The sequence below is a fragment of the Perissodus microlepis genome, chromosome 11, assembly GCF_051167445.1.
Source record: "Perissodus microlepis isolate ML-2025 ecotype Zambia chromosome 11, ASM5116744v1, whole genome shotgun sequence".
Classification (NCBI taxonomy): Eukaryota; Metazoa; Chordata; class Actinopteri; order Cichliformes; family Cichlidae; genus Perissodus; species Perissodus microlepis.
The window spans coordinates 28754014-28776333 of NC_140471.1; the positions used below are offsets into that span (position 1 = coordinate 28754014).

Sequence of the window (22320 nt, forward strand, 5' to 3'; positions counted from 1 at the left end):
CTGTGACCCAGTGTTTTCAGATTATTTTGTATTTTTGATTTTCTCATGTTAAGTTGGTGATAATAAGTTCTTGTCTTATTATTAGTTAGGATTTAGCTGAGCTTTATTCTGGATTTTGTTTTTTAATCCATGTCTCCTTGGTTATGTGTCATGTTTCCTGTCCAGTCTGTCATGTGTTTCATGTCTGTGTTGTGTCCACGTTGTCAAGCTCGAGTGTCATGTCTACGTCTCTCCATATTTTCTGTTTTATTTTGAAGATTGTAGTGTTTCCATGTTCACTGTGTTTTGTTTTAATTCCCCCTGTGTCGACATGTTCATTTGTGTCACCTGTGTTTCCCCAGGTGTTTCCACTTCCCTCATTACCCTTCTGTTTCTTTAAGTCGCCTGTTACCTGTTACCAGGTTCATGTTCATGTTTAGACTTTTTCTTGCTATGTTTGCATGTTCCTGTTTAGTTCCATCTTCATGTCCCATGTCTTAGGTTTGATAGATAGTCATAGTTTTTCCCAGTTTAGGTTTCAGTTTTCTTTCTCCCTTGTTTTCCGTTTTTTGTATCACCCGCAGTAAAGGTTCACTTTTTGTTTAAACACCAGTTCATTTCTCCTGTGTCTGCGTTTTGGGTCCATTTCATAAACACACCGGCGTTTTTCACCATGACACCAAATAGATTGATCCAGAAAAAAAAAAAACAGTGAGTACACTCATTGGTCAGCATGTAGCCCAATTTGAAGGAAAAGTTTAAATCTACTGAAAACAGAAACAGCATTATAACAACTTTTTAACCCCTTATATTATATTATATATATATATATATATATATATATATATATATATATATATATATATATATATGTTATTTGATCACATTAAGTAATGACCAACATTGCATTACTAAATTCATTTTTACCAGAAAAAGACAGTAAAAATCTAAACAAATATATGCAATTTAGTTATATAAAAATCTGCCACAAGGACAAAAGAAAAAAATAATTAAATCATATATTTCAGTATTTCTACTTTGAAAATGTCTATAAAAGTTTTATTTTCTTGCTGGATCATTGCATAGTGATATGAAAAGCTGTGACAGCATCCAACATTGTATTAATTGTTGTTCTAGATTCATACTAGTGTATATTTTCAGAAAATATTAAACAGTTATTAAACTACACAATCTGTGGGTTTCATCATCTTATCACTGTTAGTTTTGATGTTATGACCACAAGTGTGGGGGTATGAAAAGCCAGATTTCTTGAATTCAGGAAGAATACTGAATTTTGACATCCTGTGGGTCATTACCGGGCAGACGCAATAATGTCACTTTACCCTTCATATAATCTGATCTTTGCTGATTAGCTTGGAGAAATTCATGTGGTTCAACAACCTCACAGTGAGTCACAGGGAGGCCAGTTTTGATGTCCATTTAAGTGACCAAATACTATTCTTTGCCCAATAAAGTTATCTCTCATCTCATATCACACAGTGTATGTTGTATATTTTAACACAAAATGTTAATCACTGACTAATTTTTATTCCCTGAAAAATCTTATTATTATCTTGGGAAATTGACATTCCAGACATTCCATTCATTTTTTAAATTTTGTTGTCTTTACACTGTAGAGACTGTACAATATTAAAGAGAAAATATGAGCTGTGCATGTCATTAAGCATCATTACATCATTCCAACACCCCCAAAACATGTACAGCATAATTGGAATGCCATTCAAGGGCTTTCCTACTGCCTCATATCTGCATATATTAAAAGAGTGAACAATGATATTTGAAAAAAAAGTTCCTTGAGAAAGGTTAAGTGCATTAAAGAACTTAAATAATTTAAAAGAAATTAACTTTCTCTCTTAGCATTTCTCCATTTTATTCCCATTCTCTGCAAATACTTCTGCATAGGAAGTATTAGGGGTTTTTTGTTTCTATTTATATTGTGCAATATCTGTACTGTTATTGGAAAGTGTTGCAATATTACTTTAATATTGTGTAAGGCACTGGTGTGCTCTCTGTATCATGCAAAGCTCTTCACTTGAGGTGCATAATTTTAATCTATCCTTAATTTAACCATTGGTTAATTTTTACTGTGTAACAATTTTTTGCAAGAAAGAAAGAGAGAGAAAGACAGAGATAGAGGAAGTGACTCATAATACATAGTGAGTCATAATACAGCAATATAATTTTCGCGTGATCAGCAACATTATTTGCATCAACAGCAACCTCAGTCGTTTGTACATTTACAATAAAGTTGTTTGTGTCATACAAATAATAATTTTTTAAAAATACCTTTTTTCGGTCCTTCAGACAGATTGAGATGAAGAAAACTGAATCATTAGATACAGGTTTTAATCTTGCAGTTTGTGAAACATCTAACATATTGTTAATAGCCAGCTACAGATTACAGAAAAATCTCAAGTGAGAAAACAAGTGCTCTTCTACAAAATTCTACAAAATAATGACGGTGATGATAGAATACTGGCCGCCATTAAAAAAAAAAATCTCAAACAGGGGATTATACTTTTCTTTTTCTTTCTTTGACTGGATGGATCCAAAATAGATCAGGATCACAGATTTAGTCCATAGATGCCCAGGTCCAGGTTGGAGTTCATCCTGTCCAGATTCATTCATAACGCCTTACTTTTTCCCAAGCACAACCTGTATTCTTTATTTAAAGTAACTCATTCTCCAAAAAATAGACTCAAATCTTTAAAATCTATAAACGCTGTGGCATTTCCTATAAAATGTTTACCGTTACCAATAAAACTTCAGAGTCATTATAAATTTGGAAAGCTGGCTTGTGAAACACAGTGTAAGGATTACCAATCAGTCAGCAAAACATTCCTGGTATAGCTGTAAGGTTGCTATTATCTATCAGTGAAGGCTGAGATTAGATTACATTCTACAAATCTCATGAAGCATTTTTAGCCAGTAGTGAAAAAAACGAAATTAAATTTTCTCTCTCTGTCACCACCCAAAGGAGATGCTATAGAGGTTGGATGCAGTGTGTATCAAGGCCAGCAAATGCCGTAGTCCTTGGTGGACTAATCTCTGAATATCAAGGCTGACAACTGGGATATGAAACATCACTTCTCTGGTGGAGAAGGAGCTGATGTTTGAGTGTGAGGTTTAAGATATGACCGCTAGATAAAGTCAGGTGCACCTCAACACATGGCTTGGGCCAGGAACCAGTCTCAACCAGTCTGTAACAAAAACTGTTTTTATTTTTATTTTTTAAACTGAACTGAACTTTATTGAACTTACGATGATGAACTGTTCTTGAACACAAAACTCTAATCTGAAACGAAACTCTGAAACTCTGAGTTGCTGATCTCAGAGTTAATAAACTCATAGTTTATTTTTACACTCAGTTTGATGAACATGCTTCCTGGAATAGGGACCAGGAAATGTATCTCACTGAACGATGCTGAAGGATATCTCACTTCCTGAACGTGATGAGAGGTCATCACGTTCAGGAAGTGAGAGGTCAATAGGAAGAAGAAGCGCAACAGATATTAAGCAACAATTTCAGGAGAGGAAAACTGAACCCAACATGAAAAGGTCAAGTCAAATTAAATACATATATCATTCCCACCCGAGATTGGGTACCAAGCCCCAAGTGCGATAGAAGGATCGTTGAGTGCATTAGAAACTGACCTTAAAGATAGGATCATGGCCAAGCTTGAAACCTGTATCTCCCATAGCCGGTTATCAAGACTACGTGAAGTACCCTCAGAAGGTCAACTAGATGATGTTAACGCAGCACTACGGACGATACCTACAGCCACCATTACCGAGAAATACCAAGGGCTCAGAGAAGAGCTCGAGAAAATGTGGAGGGTGAAGATAACAGTGGTCCCAGGGGTAATCGGAGCACGGTGCAGTGCAGGAACAACATCAGAGATCTCTGTCCAGAAGAGCGCAGTCCTAGGAACAGCTAAGATACTGCACAGGACCCTCAAGCTCCAGGCCTCTGGTAGCGAACCCGAGCTTGAAGGATAGACTGCCGGGAATTTTATTTATATTTATATTTTTTATATATATATGAATAATTTTACTGTTTTTATTTTTCTGCCATTTATTTCATGGTCCAGGCTTTAACAGGTTAACAGCTGTCATAAGTCCTTTAGTTATTAGTTCCTCTTCTTGGTAACAGAAACTCTGATTTGATATGATCCAGTCTGACTTGATGAGGTCATTGAGGATGATGATACCATTCCTCATTTTCAGGTCAGACTCTAGCAGTGGGTTAAAGGTCATTTTTTTACTTTTGATATTAAACTAGCTTCTGTAGTAAAATAACATGGTAAAAAAAACACATACTCCAGACTCAGCTGTTATATGTCTTTTATTTAGAGTGATATTGTATGTGTTCTTTGCACAGAATGGATCACTCATCTTCACACCTAAAACTAGAAAAAGGAAAGAACTAAAAAAGGACAAATGATGTTGAGTTTGTAAAAAGATTGTTGATCAAGTAAGACTACTCAGACTGCATTTTTTGCATTGTTAGACATATAATAGGTTGATAAAGTACAAATAATATGACAGTTCACTGTGAACACAATAGATATGAAGTACGCAACATATACATGAGCGAGGGGCACTAAACCAATGCACATTTCTAAAATTAAAACAAAATTTTCTTTTTCCCTCAGAATTTCCCCACGTCAGCATACAGCCTCTCTACAAATACTTCTGCATATTTAAGCTGTTTTGTTTCTATTTATATTGTGCAATATCTGCACTGTTATTAGCAATTGTTGAGAAATATTATTTTAACATTGTGTAAAGCACATCTGTTCTCTCTGTATTGTGCAAACCAAGTGTTTGCAAATGAGGTGCAACATTTTAACCTAAGAACGGTAAGGATATATCGCTGTGTGTGTGTGTGTGTGTGTGTGTGTGTGTGTGTGTGTGTGTGTGTGTGTGTGTGCGTGTGTGAGAGAGAGAGAGAGAGAGAGAGAGAGAAAGGCTGTGATCAGAAACATTATGTGTGACCAAAAATAACCTTTAACATATTGCTAATAGTCGGTTACAGATTGCAAAGGATAAAGATCTTAAGTATGGAAAATAGTACTCTTGATGTGCTCTGAAGTTGGTAATAAATGTGAAGATTGACTTTTTGACTGAACAACCTGTGCTAAACGAGACCTTCAATTAATAAGCATTTTTATCATTATGTAATAAAATGATTATTTTAATCATTTTAATCAGTTTTAGTCATTAGTTAAGACTGACTGTTAAGATTGAAGACTGTCCATCTTTAAAAACAGCCTTTTGTGATGAATACGTGTGCTGCCATGGCAAACAAAGTGTTAATTATGGCTGATGTAGCATTAATCATGACAACTGTCCGTGACCCAGTCTCATTGTGCAGGTTTGTGTTAGAACAATCAGAAATGCAGTGAAACTTTGAAACTGCAGCCATTCTCACCGTCGCTCACACTTGTATCGTCAGCAGTTTTACGGAAAAAAAACTGAAAAATTCACCAATCTAATATCTTCTCTAACTGATTTTTCACATGGACAGAAAAATGAGATCAGTAAGATTTTCAGAAATTGAAATTTGAAGATATCTCTCCAGATGGTTCATCTGTGAAGCTGATTGTACAGGTAATGTTGGTGATGTGGTTTTCAGCTTAAAGGTTAAAGGTCAAAGCTGAGTTGTATATCTAAGTTACACTAGTCAGATTCTCTGATGTCAAAACAGAGATGTAACCCATTTCATCTCCATCTCCACTACCATTTCGTCCTCTTTGGCCTCCAGCATTTCACCTTCCTCTTCAGCATCATCTTCCCGTTCTTCGACTGCTTTCTTAATTTCAGCATATATTGTCTTTGTGCTCTCTTGCCTCCTTGCTGCCTCTCTGGCACCATTTCTTTTCAACAAGGAAAAATTAATGTCAGCATACTCCACTTCTTTTGGCCCGCTGTTTGAGTTAAGAGTCAGATTGTCCTGTAATGCTTGGCTGTCATAGACCTGTTAGGTACAAAGTAAAGAGTCAGTCACTTGCGTCTGTCTGGTATTTTTACATTTTGCTACATACAGAACAAAATTCTTCTTTTTCTTTATCAGTTTGGTGTAAGAATTTAACCTTTAGTTACTGACAGTTACTGGTTGTAATCTTTCACAGTGTACTCAGCATTTTATGTTTGCTTGTTTTGTTCTTTTTGTGTCTTTTTGGTATTGTTGATTAAACAGAGCTTAAATGTCTATATATGCCTGCGGTGTGTTTAAAAGGGAATGATTCTTTAGCAGAGTTATTCCTTCTCAGACACTGGAAGCCCCTCCAAAGAGCAGATCGTTTTGTGCCAGTTAATTATATTTGCATTTTGTATTGTGGTGAATTCCCAGCTTCCAATGGAATTGGTAAACAAACAAAACTATATCATCATACCTAAAACACAGCAACATTCTCCAATAGTATATATTGAAACTGACTAAAGTATAAAAAAAATTCAAACATCAAGTAAGATACATGGACTTATGCTCATACTTTTATTCTCCTACTAAAACAACAGTTTTCAGTAGATTTTGTCTTTTAGCGAGATTATCCAAAACCTCGCTCTCTCAATTGAATTAAATGCAACAAAAAAAATGAAGGCTGATCTTATAAATGGAACCAAATAATTGTGGCATGAATCTGACCCAATTCTTTTACTGTAACATTGTAGAACCTTGGATCAGGATGTGAAAAACATATTTTAACAGGTGTTAGTGTCACACAGTGGAAATTTGTATTTGTCTTTTATAATTGATTTTTATTGTTTATTTGTGTGTGGTTTTTATTTGCATGATTTCATTCTGATTTGTCTGTTTTTAAGAGCAATGCCACGAGGGAAGCCGCAGTGGAATCGAGTGACAGACTCAAGTGCAGAGTGCGAGCTGAGCTGTGGTGTGACTAGCTTAGTGGAGGGGCAAGATGAGGATAGGAGGGATCTCCTCATCCACCTGGGACGTGGTCCCCACTGTGGAAGGGCAATTTCTCTCCTGGTTGTAAACACATAAGGAACATTGGTCCTGGGTTGTGGGACAGTTGCATCGCGGGACTGGGTGATATTTTAGTGTACAAAGAATATTTGTTTTGTTAAAACTTTGTTCATCTATTCCTGTTGAATTTTAGTGTCTACATTAGCAGACAGGTCTTCCAGCAGAAACTGCATGAATGGAGAGCATGAAGGAAACTTTTAATAAACTCTCGCTTATTCTCAGCAACATAACAGGAAGTGTCTTTACAAAATAAAATCTTGACTGATGACAAATGAGAGCATACATATTAACTAACTAAAAAGCAAGTATATAAAAAAAAAAAAAAAAAAAAAAAAAAGCCAAATGAACATAAATACCAGTTTATCATCTTGATGTGTCCTCATCTCCAAACTTCTGGAAGTCTTTTGTTTGTTTCTGGAGAAAAGAGTAATTTTATAGTAAAAAAGTAATTACCTATCCATCTATCCATCCATCCATCCATCCATCCATCCTAATAATAGTTATAAAAATAAATGATGTACCTGTAGCAATGTTTGGCCAAACAGCAACGGACTGCTGAAAAAAGTACCCCAGTCAAAAAGGCAATTGTGACTTTCAGGTATGCCAGCCTGACAGCAGATGATTGCTCTATAACCAAAGGAAACATAAAAAAAGCTTAATATATTTTCTTTATATTACATAGAGTAAATGGAAAAAACTAACTAATCAATGTCTGATTACAAAGATATTGATATTATTTGATATAGAAATTGAAAGTGGTAGTGGTGATAATTTGAAAAAGCACATACCATGTTTTTCAGACAAGTTTTGATGGATAAGGAGGATTTCTCTTTCTTCTCCATTTCCATTGTTACTCACACATTCAACAGTGCTGTTGCCATTGCTTTTTACAGTTAGACTGATAGTGCAGTTGACTGTGTGGTTTGACACAGTAGTAATGACAGAGTACTCAGTGTGGTTCTTCAGTAGCGGCCAATTGATAGTAGGTAAAGGAAACCCTTCACTGATACACACACAGGTCAAAACCTCTGACTGAAGCACACATCCAGAGCCATTTTGTATCTTTGAAAACCCTGTAAACACATGATCAGAATCATAAAACAAGGGAAAGTTAACCCAAAATATAAACTTCAGATTCAAGGTTAAACTACTCACAAGACACAGTGACATTGAGATAAGATGTAAGAGTCATGTATAAATATTCTGCTGTACAGATGTACTGTCCAGAATGTTATAAACATGTTATAAACAGAATTATAAACAACAAGTGTAGCAGATCCAGTGTCACTGTGCAATTCAATGTAGGTTCCACTATGAATGTCTGTGTTGGAACTACGTTTTTTTCCACACAATAAGAGCTGGGGTGAAACTTTCAAACGTGCAGGTCAGACTCAGAACATCTCCCTCCTTCACAGTTGTATTTCCAATGATGTGAAGGTTCCTTGTATCTAAAAACCACATTTAAGTGGTTCATTCAAAGAACACTGTCATACAAACATAATACTATGGAAATGTGTAATGATACCCTGCACAGCTGTGTAGACATGAACATGTAAGAAAAGTAGTGTGTTGATGCTAGAACAATAATAAGAAGCACAAAATAATCCGGGGGTTTCTCTGTGAATTTTGCATTCCCGTTGTAACAGTCACAATTGTGTGGTGTTTCTTTAAGGCAACCTAAGTCAGGGGTTTATGATGTCATTAGTATGAGCCACTGCCCTATCTGTGAACTGTCACTACCCGATCCGTACCGGAAACCCGATCAGTACCACGCATGTGCGAAAGGCGTCTACTTCCGCTCGAAGCATTTTACGATAGTTACAGGTCAGAGTATCTGTTAAGATGTTAACAATAATACGTATCTCTTAAAATGTTAGAATAGAATAGAATAATAGAATAGAATAATCCTTTAATTGTCCCACAAGGGAAAATGTCGGCAATAATGAAACATTTCAATATAATGTAGACAAAAACAAAAAATCAAAAGATAGTTACGGATCAGGGCTCCCCGATCCGTACCGCGCATGTGCAGATGTTCTCTTCTTCTTCTGTTTCGTTTAATGGCAGTTTACTCCCCAGTGTACGAGGATACTGTCACTTGCTGACCGAGCAAATGAGCCCTATTGTAAACTGAACTTGCATCATTACAAATCATGTTAATGTATGCATGTTAAATTTGATTTAGTGATAGTCGAGTGTGTTTCTGCTTGTCTGTGTGGAGAGGATTGTTGGAATAGTGATGATGATGTCCCCTATCACTGTCATTTGTCAGTAAACACTTAATCTGGCTGATGAATCTTCACATGACACATAACTAAGTCTGTATTATTAAGTCTGTAATTAGGCACCATTCTTATTTTACGGCGCTGTTCAATCGGGGGACGCTTTCCGTTGAGGAGAAATGCATAAATTTTTTTGTATATGGAGGTATCCATTGTTTAAATATCCCAGGCAGTCGAAAAAGAGGCAGAGCTGTCGAGAAATGCTAGGAGCTAACTGGGCGCTAACCGTGTCATTCAAATATATTAAATGTCGCAATGTTGGCAAAGAGAGGAAGTGACGTATGATTTGCGCATGTGTGGTACTGACCGGGTTTCTGGTACAGATCGGGTAGTGACATGAACAACATGTTTGCACGCGAGTGCATGGAAAGAGACAGACTTTATATATTTTACCTCTTCAGGAACTTTTGCAATGTTACGGGTTGTATGAACACTGTGTGTCATGTTTCGTAGGCAACAGCCGTTCAACCGGGCCTTGTATGGTTGATGAAGAAAAGGTGCATTAAAGGATATGCTGTGGAATTCCCAGTACCAGTGTGATTGCGTATTTTTCCTACTATCCTGCTAAGGTTTCTACTGCCTCCTCTCAACCAGTGAACACAATTCAACGTTACACTGTGGCAGGGTGCTTGCTCAGATTTGAAGTTTAATTTTTCACTGTAGAAAGTTTTTTTTCCCACGCTGAGTGGACACTAATGTTTCTGTCACTTTTTACAGAATTAAACAAAGTAATCTCAGTACTTCCAAGCTTTAAATGCTGCATGGTCGTACTCTCTCCCACCCTCCATATAATCCATTGTTCATCTACACACGTCTGTTGCTGCTATGGATGTTGCACGCTCGCACGTCATTGTCATGAGATACAGTAAACCAATTCAGCTTTTTTTGGAATATTAATCCCTTACTTTACTCGTTACTTGAAAAAATAATAGCTTTACAGTAATGTGTTACTTTTAACGTGTTACTGCCCATCTTTGTTTGTAACACTATATACCTACTGTCAAGTGCCACAAATATCAACAGCTTTTAAAATGTTTATTGTAGAATGTGATCAGTAAATTCAAATGGTTCTTAAATGCACATTTGTAATTTTTTTTTATTAAAGTAGTTTGTCAGGAATGTTCATTTTATTGTATATTTTACATTGTCTGCATTTTATTCAATATGTATTTTTTTGTTTGCTTTTTAGTGCTAGCAGTGAAGGCCAACAATCTAAAAATGTCTACAAATTTGACTGCACAATGCACAATGTTGAGATGACATGACATATTTGAAAGAGTGAGACTGTAGAAGTTATTCAAAAGACCTGGGCTTCTCTAAACTGGCAGTTTCGGTTGTCAGATGGGGGAAACTGTGCCAAGAATACTTTTTCTGCTGGAAAGCACGATGTTGTGTACTTACATATCACGGTTACATTGGTGTCTTTCTTCAGGACACTGTCCATGTATTTTGCTGTACAGATGTACTGTCCAGAATGTTCTGCTGTTGCATTTGGGATGACTAGTGTAGCAGATCCAGTGTCGTTATGATGGTTTGCCTTGGAACTTAATTTAGACCACATAATAAGAGATGGAGGGAAACTTTCAACACTGCAGGTCAGATTCAGGACATCTCCCTCCTTGATAGTTGTGTTTCCAATGATTTGAGGTATCCTTTTATCTGTTGAAGAAATGACAATATTTTGTTTAAGATAAGAAATTAGAAAATAACTCAAAGAATGATTAGATATAAGTAAACTTTGTTTCAAAAGAAATACAGACGTAATCTTTACTGTGCATATAAACCTCAGAATTAAGGTTAACGTACTTACAAGACACAGACACATTCAGATATAATGTAAGAGTCGTGTTCAAATATTTTGCTATACAGACGAACTGTACAGAATAATCTTTTGTCACATTATAAACAACAAGGAGCAGCATTAGCATTAGCACAAGTTTAAAAACACTGCAATCAACCCACCCATTGTCGCACTGAAGCTCCACAGCTATCCTCATCCTAAATTGTTGTGCAAATTCATCCTACATAAGTATGCAGTGGGTGTGCATGGCCGCTTTAAGAATATTTGAGTCCATTGAAACCAGATTTTGCACATCCAGCATGTAAAAGCCTTTATTCTGGTGATTTTCACACACGTATTGTGGTCTAAAACTCTGGTCTTTCACTGTAAACCGGGAGACCACTGTGTGAGGCAAGCTACTACTGACTCACCTTTCACTACAATCAGTAAGTAAACAAGCTTAGCACTGTACTAGATGACCTTCCTCTTTCCCAACATGTTAGATGCAGAGGAAACAGTATGAAAAGTCATTAATAACTCCTTTAGTACATTAAAAATGAAAGCTGTGACGATGATGGTGAGGGGACGGCAGCTGTGCCGACTTCCAGTAACATAAAACAGGCAAGTTGATCAGTTGCAGGCTTAGCCAACACTTTCAGATCAGCATCTATGAAAATGTCTGAATGTTATGTTTAAACAGCTTTTTTGCCAACATTCCACCTACATTTTTCATTCCTAATTTTAATCCTACCTGTAGATATTAACGCTAATCAACCTTTTTATTCAGCTCACTTTTTTGTAATGGATATATTTTAGTATACTTACAAAATCCAGATGTAGGCTTGTGTTTCTGCTAGAAATATATTCTGTCCAAAAGCATAAAGCTGTGTACTCACATATTACTGTGACGTTGACTTTGTCCTTCAGGGTATTGTTCATATATTTAGCTGTGCAGACGTACTGTCCAGCATCTCCTGCTGTTACATTGGTGATGACAAGATTGGCTGATCCAGTGTCAGCGTGAAGCTTTTCATTGGAACCAAGTTTAGACCAAATAATCAGAGATGGAGGGAAACTGTGAACATTGCAGGTCAGATTCAGAGCCTCACTGTCCCTGACAGTTGTAACACCAGTGATGTTAACCTCCTTCACATCTATGAAACAAATACACATAAATCACAATCATGTAGTTTCCATAACTCCAAAATTCTTGCAAGTGAAAAGATGATCCTGTAAAATAAAATAGATTTTAGGGGGGAAAAGTCAACTTAAGGTTGTAAAAGTACTCACAGTTTACATTCAAACCTGAAGTCTTTTGTGCAGTCGCGTCACCTGTGAATAGGATTTTACAGGTGACATTGGTGTTGTGGTGTTCAGCTGAAGGGTTAAAGGTCAAAGTTGACACATGTCTTTGTGTGAAAGGAGTCAGACTCTCAGTCTTAAACGCAGTGCTGTTTCCTGTAATGTAAGATTCAGTCCCTCCTGCTCCTCTCCATGTCCAGGTGATTTGAGGAACAGATCCAGAGCAGAGACCAGGAGCAGTGCAGGTCAGTGTGGCCTGCTGTCCCTCTGTCAGTGTGGGAATCATTACTGTGGGCTTCTGTTCAATACCTAATGGAAATACTGGGCATTAATGAAATCACATAAACTGTCTGAAGTTTAACTACTTGGATTTGGGCTCAGATAATAAAATATTTGGTAAAATGGTTAATGGCAAACACAGGTTTTACCAGGAACTGCTGCAGTTCCTACTAGCTACCAGCTAGAGGTTAACAATTTCCTAAAATGAATGAATACTTCATTAAGACCAAAAAATATACAAAATATGTTGTTGTACATGACTTAATATCGTTTTTCTACATGATTGTTCTTGGAATAACTTTTCATACCTTTAACAGAAACAGTTACTTTTTGACTGAATGTGACTCCATCGTGTGTTCCATTCAGTTCACCATTAACTCTGAGCTGATAAAATCCAGAATCAGACTCTTTGAGATCATTAATGATGATGCTGCAGTTTTTCTGCCTCACATCAGGCTCCAAACGTGACACTCGTCCTTTAAACCCAGACTGAACATTTTTGTTGTTTTTGTTGCTGTGAAATGTTATGTGAGCATCACTACACTTTTTAGATGATTCGCATTTGTACCAAACTGTATGTTTGGGTGTAAAGTTAGCAGCAGTAGTGAAAGAACACGGGATCACAACACAGAGTCCAGCCTCTGCTGTTAGTTCTCGCTCACTGAGAGTCACACAGTATCCTTTGCCTCTACAGTGTTGTCGTCTCCAGACTGAGGCACCTGTTAATGCAAAAGGAAAGATGAAAGGTTTCACATTTCTTATCCTATTATATGTGCAGTTAACAAAAGATTTATTTATGACATACAAGTCAACAGATAGCAATGGCGCTGTTAAACTATGTGTGAGTGTGAATAAATGCTTATTATCTAGATTCATGTCATGAAAATAGTTTCACATAGAGATATATACTAAAAATCATATTTGCAGAAATACAGGTTTACAAATTAGCAGATGCAAACCTTTGTCAGCACTGCTGCCTCTTACAGAGAAAAACAGAGTTGACCAGATGAGGACAAACATCCTTGATATTCGATGCTCAACACGTTCAGTCTCTCCTTCCACAGAATAACTAATCAAGATGATAAAGCAAATTAAAGAAGTATAAAGGAATTAAAACAATATTTAAAACACAAGAAAAGTCATCTTCTCACAACTTAGTAAATGATGTCACATGCTTAGTTATGTAGAAATTAACCATAAAGATCTTTATGGTAAAAATCTTTGTGATATCTATTTCTGAAACATTAACCTTCTAAGACCCGAACTCTTCCACGGCATGCATTTTTAATTTCTCTTTGATATTTGGGCATATTGGGGCCCGATGAATATAAAAACAAAGAATTACCTGATTTTTTTACCTTATTTTTGTTTTTAAGAAAAATAAGATCCACATATGAGGATATTCGTTTAAAATGTTGATAGAACAGTAGCAGTATAATGTCATCGTAAGTGGATATCAGGCCCTTGTAGAGAAAAATTGAGTATTTTGGTCTAAATAACCCAAAATGTGATGTCCACATATGTGGACACCAGGTCCTAGGAGGTTAATTAATGAAAAAAAATTATCCTTACAGAGTACAAATACCACTCATATCATAAATATATGTATATTGTCAACCATATTTAATGAATGCATAAGATCTCTTAATTTTGCCAGCACTGCTATAAATATGAAAACCTTTATATTCAGATTTAAATTTTTAAAAAGATATTTTGAAATATATTAAACAGTTTACGTGTTTCGTCTTGTTCTTCGTCAGTCTTCTCTCCACACTGATATCTGCTGCCTTTTTGGAGCTGAAGTTTCTCTTCCTCTCTTTTCTGTTTCTTCCTTTTTCTTGCAACAACATTTCAGAAAGTTTGTCACCACCCCCATAAGCACTACAACAGATACAATTATTATCTTATATCACACAATGTATGTTTTATATTTTTATCACAAAATGTCAGTCAGTGGATATTTTGATTCCTCAAAAATCTTGCCATCTTAAGAAAATGAGACCCCCGTAGTGGTACGAAATAAAGTTTCTTACACTCCGCTCTGTTTTATTTATATAGTGCTCTTTACACAGCAAGTTAATGACCAGAATATTAGAGTGAAAACCTGACATGTATATGACATTTAGGCTGTTTTTACATTACTCCAACATTACTAATACTTTACTCGACAAAGATTACATTAAGTTTAATTTCATTTAAATTAAATGCATTAAAGAGCTTACAGAACTCGAAAGACAAGTCGTCTCAGTATTTCAACAGTTTGTCTGATAACACTTCTGTTATCAGACAAACTTATCTTATTTTAACACTGAATAAGACATGTCTGAGTTCTCTGTATTTATGAAAACAGAGAACATGCAAGATTTTAACCTATGAATCATGCAGCAGTTTGTTAACGGTGACTCTACAAAGCTGGATCCACAGATCGCCAACATTATGTGGATTAAAAATAACGCAGTCTTTTTTTTTTGCATTTGAAAATAGCTTTTTGGTCTCATGCAGGTCAACAAACTGATTTTCTTCTGAATTTGAATCTTGCATTAAAGCGTAAGCTTAACTTAGCAGAGTGGTCTGAGCATTTAAATATATAATTCTGTGAAAACTTGAGTACAGACAAGATGAAAGAGCCTAATGGAGCTCAAGTACTGATAGCTGAGGCAGTATTATTGGCCTTAACCTGCTGAGTCATACTTGATAGAAACAAGTGATATCATTTAAAGAGTCGACATCCAACTGTTTATGTCTCAGAAGGAAACAGAAATGGCAGAAAAAACATCATCTGTAATCCAGCTTTGCATGTAAAATCCCATCATGTCTTACAGCTTTCATTATAGAGGCAAGTTTAAAAAGATACTGGGCCTGTTTTGGGTTAACATGTAGCCTTAGTTTCAAAGAATAATATCAAATAATATCTGTGTAAATCATCAAGCAATTAAGCAAAGTCTGGGGTGACTAAATAGGTCCTAGCTTCTTTTTATAATAGTTTTCATAAAGTTTCATAGACAGAACAGTCTTATAGACTGGGATTAAGAAAACTGAATTGTTGGATATGGGAGGTCTTAATCTTGCAGTCTGTGAAATATTAAACATACAGTTCATAGCCAGAAATCGTTATAATCTCAAGTAAGAAAACTAGTGCTCAGAAGTTGGTGATAAGTGTGATAACGTGTGGATATGACGCACAAGCTGTGCTGAACAGTGTCTACACTGAGACCATCTGGAAAGCATTTTCATCATTAATCGATAAGCAGATATTTTTAGTCATTTTTAGTCCTTTGTTGGAAAAGTATCAGAAAATTCTGCCAAATGTCTGACTTGGTGAGATCATTGATGATGCTGCTGTAGCAGTCAGACTCTGATTCCATTATCGATGTCATGTAGCGATTCTCATTAACTCAGCAGTTTATGAAAAATAAAGACTGCTCGTACTGCACTGACTGCATTATTAAACATATATCAGCTTGGTAAAGTATGAACAATGACATTTCATGTTAGATGCAATACAGATGTTGCATGTAAAGTATACTTAAATATTAATTTTATTTTTACAAAGTCTGTATTGACAGTTGAGTATATACATTGTAGAAGCCCACACATGTAATCTTATATTCATGCATCCATGTATGAAAAGATACAACTTCTGTTACAGAAGTGCATAAATTGTTGCAAATTAAGAAACATATGTCTCTATTCCAGTACATGGACGTTTGTCTTTTGTGATGATGTCTATAAATATTTATACACATATATACATATGTGGCATCACTGTACACACAGCGTCTGACAACTTCCCATTCTCACTTAAATGTGCTAAAATACGACTCTGAAAGACTGCAGAGTTTCCTCACACTGCTGACATTCTCTCTCGGTCAGTTAAAATTAGCTCACATGTTCACAGCTGAAACTGCTAACATGACAGAAAGCAAAAATGTGCTGTAGTTGTAACTGAGTGGTTTTCTCCATTACAGCCACTGTGTTTGGTCAAGATGTTTTATGATGAAAATGTTTTGACTTATTACCTAAAATTGATTAAAGCAGCATAGTGATGTATACTGTAGCAGACAGAATTTGTAATAAAGATTAGTGTAAATTGAACAGGAACAGAGGGCCTCAGTGTAGAGCTCCACCACACAGTTAAGCTATTTTGGGCCTCTGACCATCCTGGATACTCATAGGTAGGGTGGCTTTCATTTCAGAAACACATATATTTTCAAACTGAGTGTTATGGTGGATTATGCTGCTCCCCACTATTCCTGGAGTGGTTTGAATGTTGTCACACTGTGATGCTGTCTAATTACACACAAAGGTTCATGTCAGTGTAGTCCTGAACACTTTCCCTCCTGCACATTCATCATATATGCTGTATACATACAGGTGTAAGTAGAATATTCAAATATCTCTGTAGGTCCAGAGAATGCATATCTCGACAAATCTCGGCATTAATATTATCATAAACACCGAAATTGTAATTATAAGCCAAAAACTGTAGATGATACTAAATAATACAGTCTAACCTGGGAAGAGATACTAGCTGAACCGTCAGTTTTATCATTAGAAAGTCAGACACTGCCCTCTGCTGGATTCAACAGATAACACATAAGCCACTCTAACACCTGTTTCAGCATAAATTGCCCTAATAGCAAAGAAATGTCACAAAACATGGTTAAAGTTTATTATTTGCCTGTTTTCTACAACAGCAATTTCTTTTGTTAATGCAATATGGCGAAATAAGTTTTTAGCTTTTTGCACTTGTAACATTAGCAGTGTAACTGAGCACATGCGCCATAAGAACAATGTGACAAGCACAGCAGCTAGCTGCAACCTAATTAACAAAAAACAGAAGTATTAACAGAATTCTTGATAAAAGTAGAACTCCCTGGTTCTTTAAATGCATAAAACAGTTGCTACCAGTCCAAATTTCTAGCTACAGTTTGAGGCTAGATATGGATTGCAGATGTTGTTAGATTTTTTTTTTATACAAAGTTCAGTTGTGCACTCAAATGTGCTCTAATGTAGTCAGTCAAAAAAAAATATCACATGTCAACTGCAATAACACAACTTTCTGAAAGACGTCCATGAAAAATGTAATAATTTCAGTGAAAATGCACATTAATGGAAAGAAAAGGTCTCCCAGGCATCCATGTCCATGTCTTTGAGACAGATATGTTTTTTTTTATTGTTGGACCTGTAGGTGGGAATTAGCTGGATGAATTTAAAAGTGACGGTTAGATCTTCCTTCCCTTATTCTTCTCATGCAATCATGCAAACATGTAAGAGGTCTTGTACTGGCGCCAGCAGGTCTCTGTAATTTTACCTCAAGCCAGGTCTGTGTGTATAACTTGGAATATGATTTATTGTGTTCATTGCACATTTTTATTACCAAAATTTGACAAATACTCAACCATCCACACCAAAACATGGGGCAGATCCTGTGTGGTGTAACATTAATTATGACAAGTGATACACGATTATGTCCTTCACATCTAGGAAAAACCCCATAAACTCAACAATCGCGCTTGCGGAGCTTCCCTAATTTACCGTTTGTTTTTTTTACCGAGACAGAAAAAAAATATAAAATAGTAAAATGTTCAAAATTCAGAATCAAAGATTCCTCTACAGTTGTTTCACACATGAATCTGTGAATTTTACAACTAATGTTGGTGATGTGGATTTTCAGTTGAAAGGTTAAAGGTCAAAGGTGAGCTGTGTGTCTGTGTTACAGCAGTCTGATTCTCTGACTTCAAAACAGTAATGCTTCCTATTTTTTGTAGGATACGGGCTATTTCAGAAACAGATCCAGAACACAGACCTGGAGCAGTTCAGGTCTTTGTGGTTTAGCTCACTGGTTTAGCAGACACTCATATGTGTTATGGCTGGAATGCAATGTCCCGGGTTCAAGCAGTCCTGTTTGTCCTTGCTTTGTGTCCTCCCCTGTTTACTCTTTACTGCTAGACTGTCAACAAAGGCAGAAAGCCCAAAATTAGATTAAAAGCAGTTTTTACTTCAGAATATATTTTCTTTCAGCAAGGAGGTTGGGGTTTTTTGTAGTGTCTACATGTCATGCTGTCTGTAAATATAAAAGCTGGAAAAGTTTTGAATGCTTTCTGATAAAACTTTGTAGGGGTGTAGAGTGAAGTCATGCTAATAATCCATTAAAATGTACATCCACCAAGTTCTTGAAGGTCAGTTTTATTGAAAATGGTTGAACATGGACCAAAAGGCTCATAGGTTAGAGACTATTATTCTTACAGGTGTGGTGTGTATTGTCAACATATAGAAATGACCGTATAAAATTGAAAACATCATGCTATGTTTGACCTCTGACCTCTCCATCAAGCTCTGTAGATTGATCTAAAGGTTAAAGCAGTGGTTCCCAAACTTTTTTCGCTGGACCCCCCTTTGTTTTACAGAAAAAAATGTCCCCCCCCCCCCTCGCGCGCACACACGCACGCACGCACTAACACATCCTCCAACCACACACACCCATATTTTGCTCAATTGCGGTTTATTTCACACCTCAAACATTTAGTAAACAATTAAGCAAATACAAGTAATCTGCAATAAATTACAGGTAGTAAGAAAATAAACTATTAACTCTTTTACGCTACGTCCGCACCTACACGGGTATTTTTGAAAACGCAGCTGTTTTGTCCACGTAAACGGCGTTTGGAATCACCGAAAACGGAGATTTTTTAAAACTCATTTTTTGCGTTTACGTGTGGACGAGGAATACAGAGTTCGTCATGCAATGTCAAAGGTATGCGCCTTTTTTCACGTCAGCTGTGCGCCACGTTATTGTTTACATGAAAGGAATTGCAGAATGGCAGATAGTCAGATTAACAGTATTTTGTCTCTATCTTCAGGTTTTACACGCTTACATATAAACACGTATAAACACATGTGATTATTTTACATGTAATTGTTTTTTCCTGTGTAATAATATTCAACATTGCTATCAATACATTTTTCCAAAAAAATGCCTCTCTGTGCAAAATGGGTTCAAAAACATAAACAGCTGTAGGATACTGTTTGTCCGGGATTTAGACAGGGGGAACAAATCGTGGCAGGATCAGCCTGATGTTATTTGTATCCCGCTGTAACTTGACTGTATGAAGAGCTAACATCTCCAAAATGTCAGGAGTAGTTAGTCATTACAACAAGTGTTTGTGAACTAAAAATCAATTATGTGGGATGCTGTTTGTCCGTGATGTGGAGAGCCCAGCGGTGCTCCCCACGAAGGGAAAACCAATTTTGCAGTGGAGACCTACCTTGGTACTTGTGCAGGTGAAACCAAAGGGCAGATATGCTTCACCATATTTTCTAGTCTTTGGCTTAGAATGAAGTTGGTTTGGAAACATATTCAGCTATGCTTCACCTCCTGCTTTGCGTTTGTGTGGGCGCCCCATGCTAGCAGCTTCTAAGCTTTGTTTTGTTTTGTTTTTTTCCCTTTTCATGCCCGCCCCCCCTGCAATGGCTCTGCGCCCCCCCCTAGGGGGCGGGCCCCACACTTTGGGAAGGTCTGGGTTAAAGTGATAATAATGGTATATATGTCCAGATTTTTGCTGCAATTATTTGTATTGACAACACATAGGCATATATAAAGATTGATAAATGGAAATTCTAAATATCGTGTTAGTTTGGACCCTTTCTTCATTAAGGTCAAAGTTTCATTATGTCAGACTTTCATAAAACACATTTTATCTTTAAAACTATGCTAAAAAGTCTGCTGCCTTTGTTTGCATTGGGACCATTTAGGAAATGATACACTGTTATATGGGAATTCTAAATATGACTGTAGTTTGCATCTAAATATCCTATCAATTTTCCCCTCTGATCTCACTTTTACATTTCACATTTGTTGTTATTTAAAGTTGGCCCCAGTTGTACTCTACATTTAAAGAATGTTTTACAAAGAGGAAGAAAATGAGCTGCCTGTTGAGTTAGAAACATACTGCAGTATTTCATATCCAGTTACTTGTAAATCAATTCATATTATGCATTACATATTCATACATATGTTTATATACAAATTACACCACTATTCCCTTAAAAGTGAATACTCTCCAGCAAGTGAGCTGCCTTGGCAGAGGTTTGTAGTTTGCAGTTTTGAGGTTTGTGCTTTTTGTTAATATTAAAATAAAAATTGTTCAAAAACCCTTGGCTGCCGTTCTTGAATCAGTTACGTTTGTGTCAAGTGATACTATAGCAGACAGATGTGTACAATCAGTGATACAATTACACTCAGCAGAATCACCATGTTTGCAAAAATAATTCAGTGTATTTGTATGAATGTATCCCATAGTTGTTATTGTTTCAAGGTGGAGTTCAAACATGTTGACTGGCTTGCCCTCTTGCTTCCTTTAGTTTCCTTTTTCAGTTCTCTTTGAACAGCTTCCATTAATTACATTATTGCTCCAGGAGTCCTGTTCTTTTCATCTGATGCAATCTTTAATTTTAAATGTGATCTAGACTTTGATGTTTGATGTATGTTATATCATACTGGTTTCTTTTTCGAACCGCAGTATTGTCACTAAAATTAATTACCCTGTGATCCCTTCTGCAGTAATGTCAGTATTATTATATAGCTGAAAAACATGCCCATTCATCATTTGCTTATGCTTATCCTGCCACACACTGATAGTCTCTGAGACAGGTTTGCTTCTTTTAATGCCAGACCCGTAGGTGGGAATTAGCTGGATGGATTTAAAATGGAAGGTCTGGTCTTCCTCTCCTTGCTATTCTTTCTAGACATGCATGTTTGAGAAGCCTTTTACTGGAACCGGTGGGTCTCTGTAATTTCAACATAAATTCATGAAGAAAAAAAAATATATTTATGTTACGACCCGGCTCAAAAGCCGCAACATAAAAAAGGAGATGAATATATATACATACTCCTCTTTGCCTCCTTCTTGAATATTTCAGCCAGCTGTCTCCAAATTTTGCAAAAACAGCTCTAAAACATCCAGCAGTGCCAGTTCTCGTGCACTATTTTGCATGGAGCCTATATTTTGCAGATTCTAGACATAATTAGCATCAACAGCAAGTATTTTTATTGCAATAGAGAGGTACAGCAAACCAACCAAAAATGCAAACTTAGGGAATAGTATTTCAGGATTAGTAGTATTTTGTGCCCAAGCAGCAAGATCTCCACACTACAGGAAGATGGTTCACAATTCCTCTTAACCTGGTGGTGGTACAGTATAGACATAGACACCTTTTGACATTGAGACTGAAAATAAAATCTTCTTTGGGCACAAATACTTGTTAGAAGTTGGGAAAGTATGCAATTATAACACATACTTGAGATTATCTGTGTGCCAAGTCCCACCCCCGATGCATCTGCTTCTAATGTTATCAGGCCACTAAATGGCTGAACAGAAGCAGTAATGGATCGTGTGTTTCCAGATTAAAACATTAACAAAACACCACGCTTGCAGGCTGGATGAGCACTGGAGGCTTAATGTATTCGACTCTGTGTTTAAATTTTTTGTGACACACAATCTTGACTTGTAGGGTTTGATCGTGTTTTTGTTTCTTTCATTTTCTAAAGTTCTTTAGCCATTAAAAGAACTTAATCCGAGAAATAAAACCAATATGTGGCATACATTTTTGCATTTCAGAACACCAAAACAGAATAATAAACAGACAGAAACAAGTTGTTTTCTATCAATAAACAGCTGTTTCCA

At 36.4% G+C, this 22320-nt stretch overlaps 1 protein-coding gene across 1 annotated transcript; it reads right to left on the reverse strand.

Moving 5' to 3' along the window:
• Positions 1–4327: 4327 nt before the first annotated feature.
• LOC146378133 (sialic acid-binding Ig-like lectin 16) lies at positions 4328–13697 on the reverse strand. Its single transcript, XM_084945120.1, has 9 exons — positions 13594–13697; positions 12943–13353; positions 12344–12664; positions 11950–12207; positions 10675–10932; positions 7780–8064; positions 7513–7618; positions 7348–7405; positions 4328–5980 (listed from the first exon to the last, which is right to left on the reverse strand). Exons 1-9 carry the CDS (start codon positions 13652–13654, stop codon positions 5702–5704), a joined length of 2037 nt encoding a protein of 678 aa, XP_084801246.1. The 5' UTR covers positions 13655–13697; the 3' UTR covers positions 4328–5701.
• Positions 13698–22320: the final 8623 nt, after the last annotated feature.

Coding starts and splice junctions, on each gene's coding strand:
- LOC146378133 (XM_084945120.1), bottom strand. CDS start 13,654: ATGTTTGTCCTCATCTGGTCAACTCTGTTTTTCTCTGTAAGAGGCAGC. Junction 12,208..12,343: donor TTCAGGTTTGAATGTAAACT/GTGAGTACTTTT, acceptor TTTGTTTCATAG/ATGTGAAGGAGGTTAACATC. Junction 10,933..11,949: donor AGTCAACGTCACAGTAATAT/GTGAGTACACAG, acceptor TTTCTTCAACAG/ATAAAAGGATACCTCAAATC.